General features: G+C 41.8%; 1 protein-coding gene across 1 annotated transcript; it reads left to right on the top strand.

Moving 5' to 3' along the window:
* The first annotated feature begins 2,477 nt into the window (after positions 1-2,477).
* Positions 2,478-3,053, top strand: LOC125489521. Its single transcript, XM_048625533.1, has one exon. It carries the CDS (start codon positions 2,478-2,480, stop codon positions 3,051-3,053), a length of 576 nt encoding a protein of 191 aa, XP_048481490.1.
* Positions 3,054-24,479: the final 21,426 nt, after the last annotated feature.

The following is a 24,479-nucleotide window of genomic DNA, read 5'->3' as shown; positions in this document are numbered from 1 at the left end:
GGGAACGTCACAATGTAGTACCAGTTGTAATAAGGGATAGGAATACTACAGCCCCCCTTAAAAATATAAGAAGACCTATAGATTAAATTACCGGTAAAATGTAAAATTTAAAAAGGTCATTACATATATTTATAACTATGTAAGTCCAAAATTAATGACAATAAGTTAAAATAAGAACAGGATGAGTACAACTGAATTTTCTACTTGAAATTAAAAATTGAAAAAGATATTCTCATGGTCCCTTATTAATTTTAAAAACACCGCAAGGTTCCAAAATTACATAAAAATAAACTATTGCTTAATAGGGTATTATTTGCAGAAAAAAACCTTCAAAGGTACCTGGGTGAAAATCAGAATTTCAAAATTCGCGAAAAAAAATTTATTTTCGGGCTTAGATATACCATGCTGCACATGTAAGTTTCGGCTTAGTATACCCTTTTTGCAACATCCTGTATAATTTTTGTGACAATGGGCGTTTTGGGACCTATGTCCAATAAAGATGAGACATACATCGTTGGATAGCTCTTTTCAAGTGAGCAAAAAAGTATTATGACGACAAATCCGTATCAGTTGTCCATTTTGAAATATATTCGTCGGAAGGAAGTATTTTTCTATGGCAATGCACTCTCTCTCCTGATGACAGTTAGGGCGTAATACACGTAAACACGTATTATTGAAATTGGAGAAATTACTTTTAACTGGTTTTATTTACTGAGATAATAAACAAATATAATATTATAAGAAATATGATCATTTTGTTATAAAAATTAAAAATGAATGTGAAAAACTAACAAAACCATTAAAATTACAGAAATAAAATATAAAAACTTTCAAGGTACGATTACTCTGATTGGACAGTAAATCAAGACTAGCGCTTCCGTTATTCATATTCTGCAAAAAAATACCTTTTCAACGACGTATCACTCATTTCTATTGGTGCTGGGCCCAGCTTCCATATATTGGTGCCCATCATCATTTGTAGTTCGGAAAATCACAGGTCTTTCGTTGGAATTGATTCGCTATGACTATGTATCGATAAGTTGCTAACTCTGTGATTTTGGTGTCGCATCACTATCTAGTGCCGATGCTTTCTAGCGCGATCATGAATTAGCCAATCACACGCCCGCTTGTTGGCTCCCCGCACACCTTTCCTTCCTCTAAATTAAGTGAGTTCGGTCCAGTGCAAATGTCGCATCATGCGGCACTCGCGAACTTCGTGTTTACGAAGTTAGCGATATTAAAAATATATCCCCACGGGACCGGTGGACCAAAGCGTACACCAGTCTTAAATACCAATTCGATTATGATCCAAGAATATGAACAAGTCCGGAATGGACTAACATAATTGATTTCATTCGGGTTGCGAAGACCCGATTTACACAGGAGCCAATATACTATCCGAATAAGAAGTAAATCTTAGTTGGATAGTTGTGCGGAGTTGGGTCCGCGTGTATTTGGAGGCTGGATCGTTGCGGGAATTGCTATTTACTGAATTAAACCACAATTCTGTATTGATACACGTTCGCACGTTTATTGAGAAGGAAACCGGAAGCCTAACAGTTTACAGTACTACCAATATTAGTACTTAAAATTAGTTAGTCTATGGACTTTTGTGTTGATACATTTAATAATTGCAACATGCTGCCACTACACCAGAACGAATTAATACTTGTTTACAAAAGTCTATGTAAAGTAATAAATCATACTGTACATGAAAATCTAGTAATATTAATAAATCATACTGTTTACACAAACCTAGTTTTACTTTCGATAGTGGATTGTATTTTTGATATATAAGTTAGTTATAAACATTTAATTAATATTTTTTACTTTTTTTTCCTCGCTGTGCTACGCTCTCGTGTAGACGTGCCTCTCTGGTGCACATTATTTATTCATTATTATAAAATACCAGTTAATTTAAAATATACCTTAACTTCTCAGTAATTAAGCCTTATTACGTTTGTGCTTTATTCGTCTCTGCCATCTATAGCAATAGAGGATCTTTCTATCCCTCTCTGCAAGTGCCCGAAGCAAGTACGTCACGTGTGTTCAAAGATTAACTAGTCGCAGTTACGAACGTCTCCAAAGATGCTCCGCTCACCTGGTAAGCAGTTTGGTTCCAACCCGGAACTCGCACATCATACTAGAGTTGATAAAAGGAAGCGTGAGGATGACTTCTCTGAGTGTTTCGATAAATTTACTAAGGAGATCACGGGCACTCTTACTTCGTGGAAATCGGGATTTGAGAAAGAACTATTTCAGATAAATGACAATCTCAATAACATTATTAGAACCGAATTGTCAAAAATAGCTGAAAGTTCTCAAGAGATGAAAAACGAAATTGCAAAGATTATGTAGACATTAATAAGTCCATAAAGAATCTAGATCTAAAGTACAATAACCTGAACTTAGAAATATCCACAATAAAAGCATCATCTCAATTTGTAAGTGATCAGTACGATGATATTATAAAAAGGATGGAAGATTTATCAGAAGTCACCAAGAAACTTTCTAGCATTGAATTGGAATTGCTTGAAGTAAAGAAGCAGAACAAGTCTCTAAAACTAGAGATCAATTCTAATGACCAAAGGGAGCGTCTTTTGAACGTCGAGATCATAGGCATACCCGAGTCTAAGGATGAGAATTTACTTGCTTTTGTTACCGAAATTGGAAAGAAGGTTGGCGTTGATATTGCTCAGAATGACATTTTACATGTACACCGCGTAACACCGAGAACTAAAGTGCAAGGTCGTCCCAGAGTCATTATTGCGAAATTGAGCTCTCGTCTTATCAAGGACAATCTTATCTCCTGCATGCGCAAACACCGGTTGTTAACTGATGCGTTAGGCTTCCCTGGAGTGCCGAAACCAATATATGTCAACGAACACCTTACAATATATAATAAGCACCTGTTGAAGATTTGCAAGGACACTGCCAAGTTGAAGCAATACCAATATGTCTGGTTAAAAAACGGAAGGATAGCGGTGAGGAAGAACGATACCTCCCCAGCAATAAGAATATTTTCGGAAGAGGATGTGAAGAAAATAGCTTGAGGTGTCTGCTTTCTCTTTATCTGATTACTGCTTCTTGTGACTTGTCCTTAACGATTGATAACTATTCTTTGACGAGCATTCCATGCAAACTTATTCGCAAAATTAGTGGGCGTTTTCTTCCGCCTTATGAATTGTATTCATTGATGTTAATTATTTACATCTATTATCATATGTATACTTTATCAATAACAAGTATATACTTGTATTTATTATATATATCTATTTCTCAAATCGCTTATATATTTTATACATACTTACATATTTTCACGTGCATGATTCATGCTCATCATTTCAATAACCTGACTGTACATTTTTGTAATAGACGAAAGCCACGATATTTTGATTGTACCTTCATCATATACTTACTACTACTGCTTCTATTATGTTCTTATCGCTTGCACATTCAATCAGTACATTTGTTTAGCGCGCAGCCTATCATATTTTATCACAACTTCTCACAGCCTGTGCGGCTCGATGTGTTCTTTTCACTTTATTAGACATTTAAGCGAGTGCCTTAATGGTGCAATTCAATTTTATTTTATTATTTTTTTATTTGTGCATGCTATGCTTGATAAGTTATAACTGCCTATCGTTATGAATAGTATTTTAAAAAATTCAAGTGCCCGTAAACTAAGCATATTTTACCAAAATACACGCGGGCTACGTACTAAATGTTTCCAATTGAAACAAAATATATTATGTAACGACTTTGACGTTATCATTATAACGGAAACATGGCTCCATGCTGGCATCTATGATGGCGAGCTTTGTGATGATAGATACGACGTATTTCGTAATGATCGTAATCTTCTAGCGTGTGGTAAGTCCTCAGGCGGTGGCGTTATGATCCTTACCAAGAAGTATCTATGTGCTACTAGGTACGAGGTGGACCCGGGCCCTCCGACTGAAATGCTCACTATTATATTTCCGTCACGGGTGTTGTCAGCCAGCTCTGACTTATATATTAGTACTGTTTATGTACCGCCGAGCCAGGCCGACACTAGGCGCCAACCCATCGATATTGAATTAATTTCCAGTACTTTAAAAAATATTCTTGCTGTTTCTCCGGATGTGCACTACATGTTGATAGGGGATTTTAATCTACCTTATGTCCAATGGGATGAGAATGGGCCTTTATTTTTGAAAAGAGGCAGTACTACTAGTACTGAGAAAAATTTAAACGATAACCCCAAAGCTTTTTGGAGCTTTTTAAAAAACTTAAAAGGAAACTCTAACTATCCGAAGAGGATGACTTATGGTACCAAGATGTATTGCGACGGAGTCGAGATTTGTAACGCATTTAATCAATTTTTTCATAGTGTCTTCGGGACACCGACTACGAGCATTGATATGTCAGTGCTGAACACTTCTCTTACTGCAAATAAGTGTGGAACTATTTCATCCCTCCTAATTCCGATTTCCGCCGTTGAAGCTTCGCTCCTCAAGTTAGACGATTCTAAGGGCGCAGGTAGCGATGGCATTCCGCCATTATTTTGGAAAGCCTGTGCTAAAGCTCTAGCACTACCCGTGACTACAATTTTTAATCGTTCTCTTAAGGAAGGTTATTTCCCTCTCATCTGGAAACGTGCCCATATCTTGCCTTTGCACAAAAAGGGTTCAAAAACTAAAGTGGAACACTACCGCGGTATCTCAATATTAAATACGATCCCTAAAATTTTCGAAAAGTTAGTACATAACGCTGTTTATCCAATTGTACATCAAGGCATAGCAGACAATCAACATGGGTTTACCCGCAAGCGCTCTACAATTACAAATCTTGTCTCTTTCTCCGAGTTTGTTCTCGAAAATATGGATGGCGGAGGTCAGGTTGACGTGATCTACACTGATTTCGAAAAGGCTTTCGATCGTGTGGACCACGTCATCCTCATCCACAAACTTCAACTTTTAGGCATCCATGGTGATCTGTTGCGTTGGGTTGCGTCATATCTTGAAAATCGCTCGCAAGCGGTAGTGGTTGGTGGGTTTAGATCAGACTTTGTTGGGATACCTACAGGTGTTCCTCAGGGCTCGCATCTGGGTCCCCTACTTTACAACGCGTACTTGTTTGACATAGGTAATTGCTTTAACTTCTCTGAACACTTGTTGTACGCAGATGACAAGAAAATATTCTGTAAAGTTAGGAATCACACGGATTGTGTTAATATTCAAAACGATTTGAACAACCTCTGCACTTATTATTCATCTAACAATATTACAGTCAATGCTAGCAAATGTATGTGTATATCATTTACCCGTAAAATAAAACCCTTAACTTTTACATATAATTTTAACGGGACAGATGTGCAGAGATGCAGTCTTATTCGTGACTTGGGGGTTCATTTAGATGCTAAGATGTCTATGTCAGACCACGTTACTTATATTACTCAAAAAGCATACCGCTCTTTAGGGTTCACATTACGTGCTTGTGCCCATTTCAAAAATATTTCATCCCTTAAAACGGTGTATTGCTCTTACGTGCGCAGCATTTTAGAATATGCGAGCCCTGTATGGTCACCTGACTACCAATGTTACAAAGATCAGATTGAACGTGTTCAAAAGAAATTTGTCAACCATCTGAATTATCGTTTCCGGAACTCTCCGGGCTCTTATGAGAGTGGTTGTCGTGAATATGGCTTGATGAACTTAGAGGACAGACGCACCGTGCTCGACATGTGTCTCCTGTATGACATCCTGCGCGGCCGTGTGGACTGCCCCGGGCTGCTGGCGCGGGTTTCGCTGTGCGCGCCGCGTCGCCGCACTCGCGTCACGCCCCTGCTGCATGCGTCCTACCGCTCTACTAACTATGCCGCCAATGCCACGCTGGTACGCATTGCACGCACTTACAATAAGAAATATAAAGATATTGACCTATTTATACATAACAAAGCAGTATTCAAACATCACATCACCAATCTCACGAGCATGTCTTAGCGTTTTGTTATGTTACTAAAGTTACAGTATTTGGTTTGTTTGCTGCAGTCATGGCGTTATTGTCTTTTAATTTGTTTTTAAAGTAGTCACTTATATATTATTGTATGTGCAAATGTATAGTTCACCTTAGACGACCGAATGGCGTAGTGGTTAGTGACCTGACTACTGAGCCGATGGTCCCGGGTTCGATTCCCGGCTGGGGCAGATATTTGTTTAAAGACAGATATTTGTACTCGGGTCTTGGGTGTTGATATTTATATTTAGTATCTATCTATCTATGTATTTGTGTAGATATATCAGCTGTCCGACACCCATAACACAGGTTCTGCCTAGCTTGGGGTCGGATAGCCGTGTGTGAGATGTCCCCACATATTTATTTATTATTTATTTATTTTTATATTATTTTTCATGGTTTTTCCGCTGACTTCATGCTTTTACAGTTTATTTTATCAATCAGTCTCTTAATGTATGTATTTTTAATATGTTATGCTTTTATTGATATGATATAATTTTGTATATATTCTTAGTATATGTATATATATGTGTGTATATAGTATTTATATATGTATATAACTATATTCGTTATTTTTAGTTAAGTTTCTATTATATATTTACATCCATATCTATTTTTTATATATATTTATAATTTCCTACCTACAAAATAAGTTATTGCTTGCTTTTTATTATTGCTCTTTGATCAGTAGATTTTAAGTACTTTTTAAGTAAAATGTGCACCTTTACATCTTAATGTATTCCAGGGAAACCTATAATTAGCCTTATCATAAGTAATATGTTATGTTAAGTAAACAATGTAAAACGCTGTTGGTTTTCTAAATAAAATAAAATAAAAAAATAAAATAAAATAAATTTTTAGATAGTAGGTAGCAGTTTTATACTTATAATTAAATCTCGAAGTAACATTCTTAGCCCTACGAAATAATGTTCTTGGGATGGTACATAACCCTAAGAATTACAAAGCTAATTAGTACTTTATAAAAAGTTAAATACATACACAGTTGGAGTTACTGATAAATTCTTAGTCCTAGGAAATATTTTCTTGGAATGGTACATAACCCTAAGAATAACCAAGTTAAATTGTTACATTACACTATGTTAAATACAACATTCGTGTTTTTAATGAATTCTTAACACTACGAACTAAACTAAAACTATATATTTTGGTTCGCGTGCCCAAATAAGCTGCTAGTGTCAGCCCTAAAACAGTATTTATACATCTCTAACTAGAGTGTGTAGTGCCAGCGAAAAGCAACAATAAATACATGAGAACTACTTATTTACATTAGTTATTATCTTCAATAGGCAGAATACAGATTTTGTGTATAGACCGATGATGGGTTTTATGGTTAGGCGTTCTAACCTCTACTGCTCTTACTTTACCGTCATGGCCTGGAAATAACTTAACAACTCTAGCCATGGGCCAACACATATTAGGTATATTGCCTTATGGTCCCGAAGTCTTCTTAAGGGACATTGACCTTAAAGGATTTCCTCAACAAGAAAGAGTCGTAGGGGTTTGCCCGAAGGAAAGGGAAGGTAAGATAAAGGCAAGAATGTTTGGTTTATTGACATTGCACAAGTGGATGTATGTAGTCTTAACTGAAGCACTTATATCAGAACACATAATTCCGTATTTTCACGAAGTGACGATGACTGATACTGCAATCACATTAACCAAGAATCAGATAAAATTCACTAAGGATTCCAAGAAAAAGGCCAGGAAAATCTTCGGAAATATAAGGTATTCCAGCTTGGATTTTCAAAAATGGAATTCCAATATGAGAGAGGACGACGCCAAAGGAATTTTCCAGATGATAGACAACCTATTTGGATTTAAGAATTGCATATCACGGACGTACGAAATGTTCGAGAAGTCGTTTATTTACTTGGCGGATAGTTTCTTTCTGCCAGAGGTGTCCGGAGACTCCTTCAAAGAGTCTCCAGAGATATGGACGAGGCATCTGGGGGGAATCGAAGGATTACGGCAAAAAGGCTGGACGGTCTGGACGGTGTGCCTGCTACTGTTGATCGCCGAGAAAATCGCAGGCAAATTAGAAATAATGGGTCAGGGGGACAATCAAGTTATAAAAATTACTTCCAGAAGAAATCAATGATAGACATCATACATTCTTGTTAAAATTGCATAGGATATTGAAAAGAATTTGGTCCTCCTCTCAAGCTGGAAAAGACCTGGACCTCATCTGACACCTATCTTATATGGGAAATTGATAATCCATAGAGGAGTCCCTTTAAGTATGAGCATGAAAAAGATAGCTAGACTTTTCCATCTGTCAAATGACATGTACCCAACCATAGAGTCATAACTATCCTCTCTTTCCGCGAATTGCATTGCGGCCTGTTCCTCTGATTTAAGTCCGCTAATCCCGTTCATAATATCCGGCTCGAAGGACCATGTGCGGAGTTGGGTCCGCGTGTATTTGGAGGCTGGATCGTTGCGAGAATTGCTATTTAGGGCGCGTTCCCACCGTGTCGTGACGACAGATAATCGTGTAGTTTTAAATGACGTGGCTTATATGTTTAAATGGAGGTGTTCACATTTAGAACGACACAATTTACTGTCGTCTACTACAGTTTTTGCAGTGACGACACTTTGTCGTGACAGTGGGAACGGCAAGCACGACAGTCGTAAAACGATAAAAAATCGTGGACGGCAACTCTATGTACACACTCTATGAACACGTGTTTTCCCTTCCCTCTCGCACCCGCGCGCCCCTCGCGTCTGTACTCGGTTTGCTTTGTGCGTGTTAGAACTTGTCAGACTCCTGCGCATGGTGGACGTATAACAATGGCTAATAATATAACACCGGAAGTTTTAATTCCACTTGTGGAACAAAGGGCTGTCCTTTGGGACAAAACTTTAGACATTTATAAAGACAAAGGTTTGAAATTAGCCGCGTGGAGAGAAATTTGTTGCGTTTTTGAACCTAATTTTGACAAGTTGGAGGAAAAGGAAAGAAAAGATTTCGGTAAGTTTCTGAAACTTTTTATTTATTATGATACGTGTGCTGTAATGTTTTGCCAAGGTACGGAGCCTATTCATCTATACATCGTCGAACTCGTAGGTACTCTCTACATAAACAGCTCAGCCAACGTGAAATTGGAAAAACCTGGTACTGGTCCAACGTTTCCGATTGAAAAGGGTGTCATGCAAAGCGACCCACGCTGTACACGCTTTACAATATTCCTCAAAGAGGTCTTCAAGAAGTTGACACAGTCCTGGGAGGACAAGGACATCTATCAGATAATATTCCAAAAGAGTCTCATTATCATAAAATCCCCACATGGGAAGTTCCTACTCAACAGGGATCACATTCTCATGATCTCGGATATCTGCAGCCAAAGATATGTCCTCTATCTATCCGCAGTATTAGCTGAAACTCTCCATGTTTCTAATTACTTGCCTCCTGAGGAGTTGACTTCTGTCCTAAACTGGGGAGACAGACTCTTAAGAGGACATAATAGTGATAGATATTATCTCGGTTTTAATATCAAGTGACCCCCATCCATTGGGAGAATTTCAGCAGGATCTCATATCAAATTCGTCCAACAAATCACTTGAAGATAGAGCATCATTAGAAGAAGGTATTGAGCTTATCCTGTCTCTCTATGACAGTTCTCCTCATAAAGTCTCCCAGGCTTATGGTTTATACAGATTATGAGGACACCCTATCATTAATCCAGTGGCAGGGGTAATAGCTTTACAAGAAATAGCGAAGCAATATAGACACGGACATACACAAACTAAACAAGCTGTTACCGGGAAGTTTGCGGAAACTTTTGTGAAAAGGTATTGGAAAAAACACGGGAGTTGGCCCAATGTGTCGTTAAGCGCTTTGAATTCGTTCCATCCAATATCTGTAGCCTACAGAAAGGGAACTGCCCCTCCGACCCTCCCACGAGAACAACTCAGTAATTGGGGATTAGTCAAGTTTGAAAAGACTTTCCCCATTGATCCTAAACTTGACATATTGCAAATGTTATCTGACAAATCAATGTCGCTAAATAAAGCAGACTTAATAAATGCAATTCAAAAGACTTATAATATAGGGTTTTCAGAGGCACGATCAGTCGTAGTACAATGGCTCCAATCAAACTTATCAGACCCCGAAGTCTTCTTAAGGGACATTGACCTTAAAGGATTTCCTCAACAAGAAAGAGTCGTAGGGGTTTGCCCGAAGGAAAGGGAAGGTAAGATAAAGGCAAGAATGTTTGGTTTATTGACATTGCACAAGAGGATGTATGTAGTCTTAACTGAAGCACTTATATCAGAACACATAATTCCGTATTTTCACGAAGTGACGATGACTGATACTGCAATCACATTAACCAAGAATCAGATAAAATTCACTAAGGATTCCAAGAAAAAGGCCAGGAAAATCTTCGGAAATATAAGGTATTCCAGCTTGGATTTTCAAAAATGGAATTCCAATATGAGAGAGGACGACGCCAAAGGAATTTTTCAGATGATAGACAACCTATTTGGATTTAAGAATTGCATATCACGGACGTACGAAATGTTCGAGAAGTCGTTTATTTACTTGGCGGATAGTTTCTTTCTGCCAGAGGTGTCCGGAGACTCCTTCAAAGAGTCTCCAGAGATATGGACGAGGCATCTGGGGGGAATCGAAGGATTACGGCAAAAAGGCTGGACGGTCTGGACGGTGTGCCTGCTACTGTTGATCGCAGAGAAAATCGCAGGCAAATTAGAAATAATGGGTCAGGGGGACAATCAAGTTATAAAAATTACTTCCAGAAGAAATTAATGATAGACATCATACATTCTTGTTAAAATTGCATAGGATATTGAAAAGAATTGGTCCTCCTCTCAAGCTGGAAAAGACCTGGACCTCATCTGACACCTATCTTATATGGGAAATTGATAATCCATAGAGGAGTCCCTTTAAGTATGAGCATGAAAAAGATAGCTAGACTTTTCCATCTGTCAAATGACATGTACCCAACCATAGAGTCATAACTATCCTCTCTTTCCGCGAATTGCATTGCGGCCTGTTCCTCTGATTTAAGTCCGCTAATCCCGTTCATAATATCCGGCTCGAAGGACCATGTGCGGAGTTGGGTCCGCGTGTATTTGGAGGCTGGATCGTTGCGAGAATTGCTATTTAGGGCGCGTTCCCACCGTGTCGTGACGACAGATAATCGTGTAGTTTTAAATGAATAGAATAGAATAGAATAGAAATCATTTATATGACGTGGCTTATATGTTTAAATGGAGGTGTTCACATTTAGAACGACACAATTTACTGTCGTCTACTACAGTTTTTGCAGTGACGACACTTTGTCGTGACAGTGGGAACGGCAAGCACGACAGTCGTAAAACGATAAAAAATCGTGGACGGCAACTCTATGTACACACTCTATGAACACGTGTTTTCCCTTCCCTCTCGCACCCGCGCGCCCCTCGCGTCTGTACTCGGTTTGCTTTGTGCGTGTTAGAACTTGTCAGACTCCTGCGCATGGTGGACGTATAACAATGGCTAATAATATAACACCGGAAGTTTTAATTCCACTTGTGGAACAAAGGGCTGTCCTTTGGGACAAAACTTTAGACATTTATAAAGACAAAGGTTTGAAATTAGCCGCGTGGAGAGAAATTTGTTGCGTTTTTGAACCTAATTTTGACAAGTTGGAGGAAAAGGAAAGAAAAGATTTCGGTAAGTTTCTGAAACTTTTTATTTATTATGATACGTGTGCTGTAATGTTTTGCCAAGGTACGGAGCCTATTCATCTATACATCGTCGAACTCGTAGGTACTCTCTACATAAACAGCTCAGCCAACGTGAAATTGGAAAAACCTGGTACTGGTCCAACGTTTCCGATTGAAAAGGGTGTCATGCAAAGCGACCCACGCTGTACACGCTTTACAATATTCCTCAAAGAGGTCTTCAAGAAGTTGACACAGTCCTGGGAGGACAAGGACATCTATCAGATAATATTCCAAAAGAGTCTCATTATCATAAAATCCCCACATGGGAAGTTCCTACTCAACAGGGATCACATTCTCATGATCTCGGATATCTGCAGCCAAAGATATGTCCTCTATCTATCCGCAGTATTAGCTGAAACTCTCCATGTTTCTAATTACTTGCCTCCTGAGGAGTTGACTTCTGTCCTAAACTGGGGAGACAGACTCTTAAGAGGACATAATAGTGATAGATATTATCTCGGTTTTAATATCAAGTGACCCCCATCCATTGGGAGAATTTCAGCAGGATCTCATATCAAATTCGTCCAACAAATCACTTGAAGATAGAGCATCATTAGAAGAAGGTATTGAGCTTATCCTGTCTCTCTATGACAGTTCTCCTCATAAAGTCTCCCAGGCTTATGGTTTATACAGATTATGAGGACACCCTATCATTAATCCAGTGGCAGGGGTAATAGCTTTACAAGAAATAGCGAAGCAATATAGACACGTACATACACAAACTATACAAGCTGTTACCGGGAAGTTTGCGGAAACTTTTGTGAAAAGGTATTGGAAAAAACACGGGAGTTGGCCCAATGTGTCGTTAAGCGCTTTGAATTCGTTCCATCCAATATCTGTAGCCTACAGAAAGGGAACTGCCCCTCCGACCCTCCCACGAGAACAACTCAGTAATTGGGGATTAGTCAAGTTTGAAAAGACTTTCCCCATTGATCCTAAACTTGACATATTGCAAATGTTATCTGACAAATCAATGTCGCTAAATAAAGCAGACTTAATAAATGCAATTCAAAAGACTTATAATATAGGGTTTTCGGAGGCACGATCAGTCGTAGTACAATGGCTCCAATCAAACTTATCAGACCCCGAAGTCTTCTTAAGGGACATTGACCTTAAAGGATTTCCTCAACAAGAAAGAGTCGTAGGGGTTTGCCCGAAGGAAAGGGAAGGTAAGATAAAGGCAAGAATGTTTGGTTTACTGACATTGCACAAGTGGATGTATGTAGTCTTAACTGAAGCACTTATATCAGAACACATAATTCCGTATTTTCACGAAGTGACGATGACTGATACTGCAATCACATTAACCAAGAATCAGATAAAATTCACTAAGGATTCCAAGAAAAAGGCCAGGAAAATCTTCGGAAATATAAGGTATTCCAGCTTGGATTTTCAAAAATGGAATTCCAATATGAGAGAGGACGACGCCAAAGGAATTTTCCAGATGATAGACAACCTATTTGGATTTAAGAATTGCATATCACGGACGTACGAAATGTTCGAGAAGTCGTTTATTTACTTGGCGGATAGTTTCTTTCTGCCAGAGGTGTCCGGAGACTCCTTCAAAGAGTCTCCAGAGATATGGACGAGGCATCTGGGGGGAATCGAAGGATTACGGCAAAAAGGCTGGACGGTCTGGACGGTGTGCCTGCTACTGTTGATCGCCGAGAAAATCGCAGGCAAATTAGAAATAATGGGTCAGGGGGACAATCAAGTTATAAAAATTACTTCCAGAAGAAATCAATGATAGACATCATACATTCTTGTTAAAATTGCATAGGATATTGAAAAGAATTGGTCCTCCTCTCAAGCTGGAAAAGACCTGGACCTCATCTGACACCTATCTTATATGGGAAATTGATAATCCATAGAGGAGTCCCTTTAAGTATGAGCATGAAAAAGATAGCTAGACTTTTCCATCTGTCAAATGACATGTACCCAACCATCGAGTCATAACTATCCTCTCTTTCCGCGAATTGCATTGCGGCCTGTTCCTCTGATTTAAGTCCGCTAATCCCGTTCATAATATCCGGCTTGAAGGACCATGTGCGGAGTTGGGTCCGCGTGTATTTGGAGGCTGGATCGTTGCGGGAATTGCTATTTAGGGCGCGTTCCCACCGTGTCGTGACGACAGATAATCGTGTAGTTTTAAATGACGTGGCTTATATGTTTAAATGGAGGTGTTCACATTTAGAACGACACAATTTACTGTCGTCTACTACAGTTTTTGCAGTGACGACACTTTGTCGTGACAGTGGGAACGGCAAGCACGACAGTCGTAAAACGATAAAAAATCGTGGACGGCAACTCTATGTACACACTCTATGAACACGTGTTTTCCCTTCCCTCTCGCACCCGCGCGCCCCTCGCGTCTGTACTCGGTTTGCTTTGTGCGTGTTAGAACTTGTCAGACTCCTGCGCATGGTGGACGTATAACAATGGCTAATAATATAACACCGGAAGTTTTAATTCCACTTGTGGAACAAAGGGCTGTCCTTTGGGACAAAACTTTAGACATTTATAAAGACAAAGGTTTGAAATTAGCCGCGTGGAGAGAAATTTGTTGCGTTTTTGAACCTAATTTTGACAAGTTGGAGGAAAAGGAAAGAAAAGATTTCGGTAAGTTTCTGAAACTTTTTATTTATTATGATACGTGTGCTGTAATGTTTTGCCAAGGTACGGAGCCTATTCATCTATACATCGTCGAACTCGTAGGTACTCTCTACATAAACAACTCAGCCAACGTGAAATTGGAAAAACCTGGTACTGGTCCAACGTTTCCGATTGAAAAGGGTGTCATGCAAAGCGACCCACGCTGTACACGCTTTACAATATTCCTCAAAGAGGTCTTCAAGAAGTTGACACAGTCCTGGGAGGACAAGGACATCTATCAGATAATATTCCAAAAGAGTCTCATTATCATAAAATCCCCACATGGGAAGTTCCTACTCAACAGGGATCACATTCTCATGATCTCGGATATCTGCAGCCAAAGATATGTCCTCTATCTATCCGCAGTATTAGCTGAAACTCTCCATGTTTCTAATTACTTGCCTCCTGAGGAGTTGACTTCTGTCCTAAACTGGGGAGACAGACTCTTAAGAGGACATAATAGTGATAGATATTATCTCGGTTTTAATATCAAGTGACCCCCATCCATTGGGAGAATTTCAGCAGGATCTCTCGGCACCGTAGCTAAGGCGGTAGTGAAGCTGCTTCCGAAGCTGAGGGCCGCGGGTTCGAATCCCGCCCAGGGCAAACATTTGTGTGATGAGCATTTGTGTTTGCCTTGTGTCTGGTTGTCGTTTATATATTCAATATGTATCTATCTATGTATTTGTGTAGATATATCAGCTGTCCGACACCCATAACACAGGTTCTACCTAGCTTGGGGTCGGATGGCCGTGTGTGAGATGTCCCCACATATTATATTATATTATATTATTATTATTATCTCATATCAAATTCGTCCAACAAATCACTTGAAGATAGAGCATCATTAGAAGAAGGTATTGAGCTTATCCTGTCTCTCTATGACAGTTCTCCTCATAAAGTCTCCCAGGCTTATGGTTTATACAGATTATGAGGACACCCTATCATTAATCCAGTGGCAGGGGTAATAGCTTTACAAGAAATAGCGAAGCAATATAGACACGGACATACACAAACTATACAAGCTGTTACCGGGAAGTTTGCGGAAACTTTTGTGAAAAGGTATTGGAAAAAACACGGGAGTTGGCCCAATGTGTCGTTAAGCGCTTTGAATTCGTTGCATCCAATATCTGTAGCCTACAGAAAGGGAACTGCCCCTCCGACCCTCCCACGAGAACAACTCAGTAATTGGGGATTAGTCAAGTTTGAAAAGACTTTCCCCATTGATCCTAAACTTGACATATTGCAAATGTTATCTGACAAATCAATGTCGCTAAATAAAGCAGACTTAATAAATGCAATTCAAAAGACTTATAATATAGGGTTTTCGGAGGCACGATCAGTCGTAGTACAATGGCTCCAATCAAACTTATCAGACCCCGAAGTCTTCTTAAGGGACATTGACCTTAAAGGATTTCCTCAACAAGAAAGAGTCGTAGGGGTTTGCCCGAAGGAAAGGGAAGGTAAGATAAAGGCAAGAATGTTTGGTTTATTGACATTGCACAAGAGGATGTATGTAGTCTTAACTGAAGCACTTATATCAGAACACATAATTCCGTATTTTCACGAAGTGACGATGACTGATACTGCAATCACATTAACCAAGAATCAGATAAAATTCACTAAGGATTCCAAGAAAAAGGCCAGGAAAATCTTCGGAAATATAAGGTATTCCAGCTTGGATTTTCAAAAATGGAATTCCAATATGAGAGAGGACGACGCCAAAGGAATTTTTCAGATGATAGACAACCTATTTGGATTTAAGAATTGCATATCACGGACGTACGAAATGTTCGAGAAGTCGTTTATTTACTTGGCGGATAGTTTCTTTCTGCCAGAGGTGTCCGGAGACTCCTTCAAAGAGTCTCCAGAGATATGGACGAGGCATCTGGGGGGAATCGAAGGATTACGGCAAAAAGGCTGGACGGTCTGGACGGTGTGCCTGCTACTGTTGATCGCAGAGAAAATCGCAGGCAAATTAGAAATAATGGGTCAGGGGGACAATCAAGTTATAAAAATTACTTCCAGAAGAAATCAATGATAGACATCATACATTCTTGTTAAAATTGCATAGGATATTGAAAAGAATTGGTCCTCCTCTCAAGCTGGAAAAGACCTGGACCTCATCTGACACCTATCTTATATGGGAAATTGATAATCCATAGAGGAGTCCCTTTAAGTATGAGCATGAAAAAGATAGCTAGACTTTTCCATCTGTCAAATGACATGTACCCAACCATAGAGTCATAACTATCCTCTCTTTCCGCGAATTGCATTGCGGCCTGTTCCTCTGATTTAAGTCCGCTAATCCCGTTCATAATATCCGGCTCGAAGGACCATGTGCGGAGTTGGGTCCGCGTGTATTTGGAGGCTGGATCGTTGCGAGAATTGCTATTTAGGGCGCGTTCCCACCGTGTCGTGACGACAGATAATCGTGTAGTTTTAAATGACGTGGCTTATATGTTTAAATGGAGGTGTTCACATTTAGAACGACACAATTTACTGTCGTCTACTACAGTTTTTGCAGTGACGACACTTTGTCGTGACAGTGGGAACGGCAAGCACGACAGTCGTAAAACGATAAAAAATCGTGGACGGCAACTCTATGTACACACTCTATGAACACGTGTTTTCCCTTCCCTCTCGCACCCGCGCGCCCCTCGCGTCTGTACTCGGTTTGCTTTGTGCGTGTTAGAACTTGTCAGACTCCTGCGCATGGTGGACGTATAACAATGGCTAATAATATAACACCGGAAGTTTTAATTCCACTTGTGGAACAAAGGGCTGTCCTTTGGGACAAAACTTTAGACATTTATAAAGACAAAGGTTTGAAATTAGCCGCGTGGAGAGAAATTTGTTGCGTTTTTGAACCTAATTTTGACAAGTTGGAGGAAAAGGAAAGAAAAGATTTCGGTAAGTTTCTGAAACTTTTTATTTATTATGATACGTGTGCTGTAATGTTTTGCCAAGGTACGGAGCCTATTCATCTATACATCGTCGAACTCGTAGGTACTCTCTACATAAACAGCTCAGCCAACGTGAAATTGGAAAAACCTGGTACTGGTCCAACGTTTCCGATTGAAAAGGGTGTCATGCAAAGCGACCCACGCTGTACACGCTTTACAATATTCCTCAAAGAGGTCTTCAAGAAGTTGACACAGTCCTGGGAGGACAAGGACATCTATCAGATAATATTCCAAAAGAGTCTCATTATCATAAAATCCCCACATGGGAAGTTCCTACTCAACAGGGATCACATTCTCATGATCTCGGATATCTGCAGCCAAAGATATGTCCTCTATCTATCCGCAGTATTAGCTGAAACTCTCCATGTTTCTAATTACTTGCCTCCTGAGGAGTTGACTTCTGTCCTAAACTGGGGAGACAGACTCTTAAGAGGACATAATAGTGATAGATATTATCTCGGTTTTAATATCAAGTGACCCCCATCCATTGGGAGAATTTCAGCAGGATCTCATATCAAATTCGTCCAACAAATCACTTGAAGATAGAGCATCATTAGAAGAAGGTATTGAGCTTATCCTGTCTCTCTATGACAGTTCTCCTCATAAAGTCTCCCAGGCTTATGGTTTATACAGATTATGAGGACACCCTATCATTAATCCAGTGGCAGGGGTAATAGCTTTACAAGAAATAGCGAAGCAATATAGACACGTACATACACAAACTATACAAGCTGTTACCGGGAAGTTTGCGGAAACTTTTGTGAAAAGGTATTGGAAAAAACACGGGAGTTGGCCCAATGTGTCGTTAAGCGCTTTGAATTCGTTCCATCCAATATCTGTAGCCTACAGAAAGGGAACTGCCCCTCCGACCCTCCCACGAGAACAACTCAGTAATTGGGGATTAGTCAAGTTTGAAAAGACTTTCCCCATTGATCCTAAACTTGACATATTGCAAATGTTATCTGACAAATCAATGTCGCTAAATAAAGCAGACTTAATAAATGCAATTCAAAAGACTTATAATATAGGGTTTTCGGAGGCACGATCAGTCGTAGTACAATGGCTCCAATCAAACTTATCAGACCCCGAAGTCTTCTTAAGGGACATTGACCTTAAAGGATTTCCTCAACAAGAAAGAGTCGTAGGGGTTTGCCCGAAGGAAAGGGAAGGTAAGATAAAGGCAAGAATGTTTGGTTTACTGACATTGCACAAGTGGATGTATGTAGTCTTAACTGAAGCACTTATATCAGAACACATAATTCCGTATTTTCACGAAGTGACGATGACTGATACTGCAATCACATTAACCAAGAATCAGATAAAATTCACTAAGGATTCCAAGAAAAAGGCCAGGAAAATCTTCGGAAATATAAGGTATTCCAGCTTGGATTTTCAAAAATGGAATTCCAATATGAGAGAGGACGACGCCAAAGGAATTTTCCAGATGATAGACAACCTATTTGGATTTAAGAATTGCATATCACGGACGTACGAAATGTTCGAGAAGTCGTTTATTTACTTGGCGGATAGTTTCTTTCTGCCAGAGGTGTCCGGAGACTCCTTCAAAGAGTCTCCAGAGATATGGACGAGGCATCTGGGGGGAATCGAAGGATTACGGCAAAAAGGCTGGACGGTCTGGACGGTGTGCCTGCTACTGTTGATCGCCGAGAAAATCGCAGGCAAATTAGAAATAATGGGTCAGGGGGACAATCAAGTTATAAAAATTACTTCCAGAAGAAATCAATGATAGACATCATACATTCTTGTTAAAATTGCATAGGATATTGAAAAGAATTGGTCCTCCTCTCAAGCTGGAAAAGACCTGGACCTCATCTGACACCTATCTTATATGGGAAATTGATAATCCATAGAGGAGTCCCTTTAAGTATGAGCATGAAAAAGATAGCTAGACTTTTCCATCTGTCAAATGACATGTACCCAACCATAGAGTCATAACTATCCTCTCTTTCCGCGAATTGCATTGCGGCCTGTTCCTCTGATTTAAGTCCGCTAATCCCGTTCATAATATCCGGCTCGAAGGACCATGTGCGGAGTTGGGTCCGCGTGTATTTGGAGGCTGGATCGTTGCGAGAATTGCTATTTAGGGCGCGTTCCCACCGTGTCGTGACGACAGATAATCGTGTAGTTTTAAATGACGTGGCTTATATGTTTAAATGGAGGTGTTCACATTTAGAACGACACAATTTACTGTCGTCTACTACAGTTTTTGCAGTGACGACACTTTGTCGTGACAGTGGGAACGGCAAGCACGACAGTCGTAAAACGATAAAAAATCGTGGACGGCAACTCTATGTACACACTCTATGAACACGTGTTTTCCCTTCCCTCTCGCACCCGCGCGCCCCTCGCGTCTGTACTCGGTTTGCTTTGTGCGTGTTAGAACTTGTCAGACTCCTGCGCATGGTGGACGTATAACAATGGCTAATAATATAACACCGGAAGTTTTAATTCCACTTGTGGAACAAAGGGCTGTCCTTTGGGACAAAACTTTAGACATTTATAAAGACAAAGGTTTGAAATTAGCCGCGTGGAGAGAAATTTGTTGCGTTTTTGAACCTAATTTTGACAAGTTGGAGGAAAAGGAAAGAAAAGATTTCGGTAAGTTTCTGAAACTTTTTATTTATTATGATACGTGTGCTGTAATGTTTTGCCAAGGTACGGAGCCTATTCATCTATACATCGTCGAACTCGTAGGTACTCTCTACATAAACAGCTCAGCCAACGTGAAATTGGAAAAACCTGGTACTGGTCCAACGTTTCCGATTGAAAAGGGTGTCATGCAAAGCGACCCACGCTGTACACGCTTTACAATATTCCTCAAAGAGGTCTTCAAGAAGTTGACACAGTCCTGGGAGGACAAGGACATCTATCAGATAATATTCCAAAAGAGTCTCATTATCATAAAATCCCCACATGGGAAGTTCCTACTCAACAGGGATCACATTCTCATGATCTCGGATATCTGCAGCCAAAGATATGTCCTCTATCTATCCGCAGTATTAGCTGAAACTCTCCATGTTTCTAATTACTTGCCTCCTGAGGAGTTGACTTCTGTCCTAAACTGGGGAGACAGACTCTTAAGAGGACATAATAGTGATAGATATTATCTCGGTTTTAATATCAAGTGACCCCCATCCATTGGGAGAATTTCAGCAGGATCTCATATCAAATTCGTCCAACAAATCACTTGAAGATAGAGCATCATTAGAAGAAGGTATTGAGCTTATCCTGTCTCTCTATGACAGTTCTCCTCATAAAGTCTCCCAGGCTTATGGTTTATACAGATTATGAGGACACCCTATCATTAATCCAGTGGCAGGGGTAATAGCTTTACAAGAAATAGCGAAGCAATATAGACACGGACATACACAAACTATACAAGCTGTTACCGGGAAGTTTGCGGAAACTTTTGTGAAAAGGTATTGGAAAAAACACGGGAGTTGGCCCAATGTGTCGTTAAGCGCTTTGAATTCGTTCCATCCAATATCTGTAGCCTACAGAAAGGGAACTGCCCCTCCGACCCTCCCACGAGAACAACTCAGTAATTGGGGATTAGTCAAGTTTGAAAAGACTTTCCCCATTGATCCTAAACTTGACATATTGCAAATGTTATCTGACAAATCAATGTCGCTAAATAAAGCAGACTGTAACATCACTATCTAGATTTTACCGCGAAACAAATCGCGCGCCAAAATGTTAGCGTCCCACAGCCGCCTCACCGTTTCTCGTGCAGCTTCTCTGCGCATACCGCGTCCCGCGCGCTCACTCTTCACCCCCGCGCACACCCGCTCGCGCCACCGGCCAGCGGAGCCCGCGCAGGCAGTCGGCGCCAACCCTTTTCCCGGCTACACCACGCTCGCTCGCGCCTTCAACGGACATTAGTTTAGTTACAATAACATTACCTCACTTGCATTATTACGTGTCTGTAGAACCTTGACAATATAGTTTACATTGTGTTTTACCCTGAGATTGTGTTATTCCCTACTCCAACGATAGGACTTTCTCATACTTGCATATTACGTGTCTGAAGAACCCTAAATACAGTGAACTTGTACTCCCTGAGTTTGTGTTTCCTATCTACCACTCCCACGATAGGACTACCTCATAGTGGCGCCCAACTAGTGGAGATACGAATAGTAAGTGTGCGCCAGTGTCTTTGTGAAAAACTATGGCACCGAAGAAAGGACGAGCGAGGCGTTGCAACCTTGACGACGATGACGACCGCAGCCGCACCGGTGAGACCACGGTGATGACCCGCCCCGGCGCGCCCAGCGTGCCCGCGGCGCACGCCCCCGCCGCCTCCACCACCGTGCACGGCTCTCCCGCCACGCCCGGCGCGCCCCACGAGCACGCGGCGCGCGCTACCACCGCCGCGGCCGCCGCCACGCCCAACACGCCCGCCTGCGTGACCGCGGCGCAGCTCTCCGTGCTGCTGGACACCATCGCCAAGGCCGCCGAGACCAACCGCGTCCTCCTGGAGAGGATGACGAGCGACCCCCGGACCTGCACGCCGCCCGCCCGGCGCGGGCCCGGCGCCGCGAGCCCCCCCGCGCGCGCGACCGCGTCTGACTACCAGACGCCACCGCCGGGGACGTTCGCCAAGTGCACGGCGAGATTCGACGGAGCCGGCCGCAGCGCGGACCAGCTGGACGCCTTCATCGACGCGGTGCAGGTGTACAAGGAGTGCGCCAACGTGTCGGACGAGCACGCGCTGCGCGGGCTGCCCATGCTGCTGGAGGGCGACGCCGCCGTGTGGTGGCGCGGCGTGCGCGCCTCCGTCGCCGGCTGGGCCGCGGCCCTGCAGCGCCTGCGCGCCATGTACGGCACTCCACTCCCGGCATACAAAGTGTTCCGCGCGATATTTTCGAGTGAACAAAATGAAGTGCGGTCTGATGTGTACATATCGCGAGTGCGCGCCCTTTTGGCACAGCTTCCGTACGAGCTATTAGAAGACACTAAGTTAGATATAATTTATGGACTTTTAAGTTACCATCTAAGAAAACGCATTCCCCGTGAAGGTGCTGCAAGCGTTGATGAGCTTATTGTTAAATGTAGGGCGGTTGAAGAGGCGAGTCGCGAGGTGCGCAGTTCGAATCAGTTTAACCCCTCGAGTATCACTCATAGTAATGTTAACCCTTCGACCGCGACCCATAATTGTTTTAACCCGCCAAGTGCGGCGCCTCATTTAAATAATAACCCCTCCGTAGACCAAAATAGATTGACTGACAGACCGACATACCTACCAGTACATAATATACCGACGCCCTCCTCCTCCTCTGGCCCGAACGGCGCTACCAGAGTACGGCCGCGTTGTGCATACTGTAGGAGACTTGGTCATCATGTCGATTACTGTAGAACAAAGGAGCGCGAATCTGTAGAATCGACCCCCGGTAACCCTCCCTTGAGTCCCCGGAGTCAAAGAGGCGAGCACGAGTTTTTAACCGCCGAAATACAAGGTAAGTACGACCCGCGCCCACTGGTCAACATCAAAGTTGGCGGTGCGCTCGGTGCAGCCGTGCTCGACACAGGTGCAACGCATAGCATAGCGAGCAACATGCTATATGACATCATGTGCAAGAGGGGGGTGAAATTCGAAGACACTTTCCACACCGTGTACCTGGCCGACGGATCGAGACAGCTGAAACGAACGTTGGTCGGTGCAACACAGGTAAGTATAGAAGGCAGATCTTTCGAAGTTTCATTCCTCGTGTTCCCGGAGTCAAACACCCGCACGACGCTGGGGCGGGACGCCATCATCACCGCCGGCATTGTACTCAACTTAGTACATGGCGTTTGGACTTTCGGCGACGCACCTTCACGTCAGTACAAGTTCGAGACTGCAGTCCGACTTCCTACCACTACCGGCCACATTAGGCCAGGCATAAAGGTAGGTACTCGGCCACCTAAAATTATTCATCACCGGAAGACTCCTACGTGGTTCAGGCGAGTCATACCGAACCACGCCAGCGACGCCCGGCCACATACCAACCCTGTGAGGAAACACGACCCACGGGTTCGGCTCGACCATGACCTCAGGCCTGTCCTAGTTCAGGGGGAGGCTTATCAAGAACGCCTGTGCAGACCACCCCACCACCGTCGAGGGCGACGATCAGTTTAGGGGGAGGACCAGGGCTGCTCAGTATGCTACTCCGAACGCGAGGGCGCTTGGTTCGGACTAGAGGGGGAGGATGTAACATCACTATCTAGATTTTACCGCGAAACAAATCGCGCGCCAAAATGTTAGCGTCCCACAGCCGCCTCACCGTTTCTCGTGCAGCTTCTCTGCGCATACCGCGTCCCGCGCGCTCACTCTTCACCCCCGCGCACACCCGCTCGCGCCACCGGCCAGCGGAGCCCGCGCAGGCAGTCGGCGCCAACCCTTTTCCCGGCTACACCACGCTCGCTCGCGCCTTCAACGGACATTAGTTTAGTTACAATAACATTACCTCACTTGCATTATTACGTGTCTGTAGAACCTTGACAATATAGTTTACATTGTGTTTTACCCTGAGATTGTGTTATTCCCTACTCCAACGATAGGACTTTCTCATAAGACTTAATAAATGCAATTCAAAAGACTTATAATATAGGGTTTTCGGAGGCACGATCAGTCGTAGTACAATGGCTCCAATCAAACTTATCAGACCCCGAAGTCTTCTTAAGGGACATTGACCTTAAAGGATTTCCTCAACAAGAAAGAGTCGTAGGGGTTTGCCCGAAGGAAAGGGAAGGTAAGATAAAGGCAAGAATGTTTGGTTTATTGACATTGCACAAGTGGATGTATGTAGTCTTAACTGAAGCACTTATATCAGAACACATAATTCCGTATTTTCACGAAGTGACGATGACTGATACTGCAATCACATTAACCAAGAATCAGATAAAATTCACTAAGGATTCCAAGAAAAAGGCCAGGAAAATCTTCGGAAATATATTGTATTCCAGCTTGGATTTTCAAAAATGGAATTCCAATATGAGAGAGGACGACGCCAAAGAATTTTTCAGATGATAGACAACCTATTTGGATTTAAGAATTGCATATCACGGACGTACGAAATGTTCGAGAAGTCGTTTATTTACTTGGCGGATAGT

This window comes from Plutella xylostella, chromosome 14 (genome assembly GCF_932276165.1).
Source record: "Plutella xylostella chromosome 14, ilPluXylo3.1, whole genome shotgun sequence".
NCBI lineage: Eukaryota > Metazoa > Arthropoda > Insecta > Lepidoptera > Plutellidae > Plutella > Plutella xylostella.
Note: the sequence above shows the minus strand (reverse complement) of the source record. Positions and strands in the feature narration are given on the sequence as shown.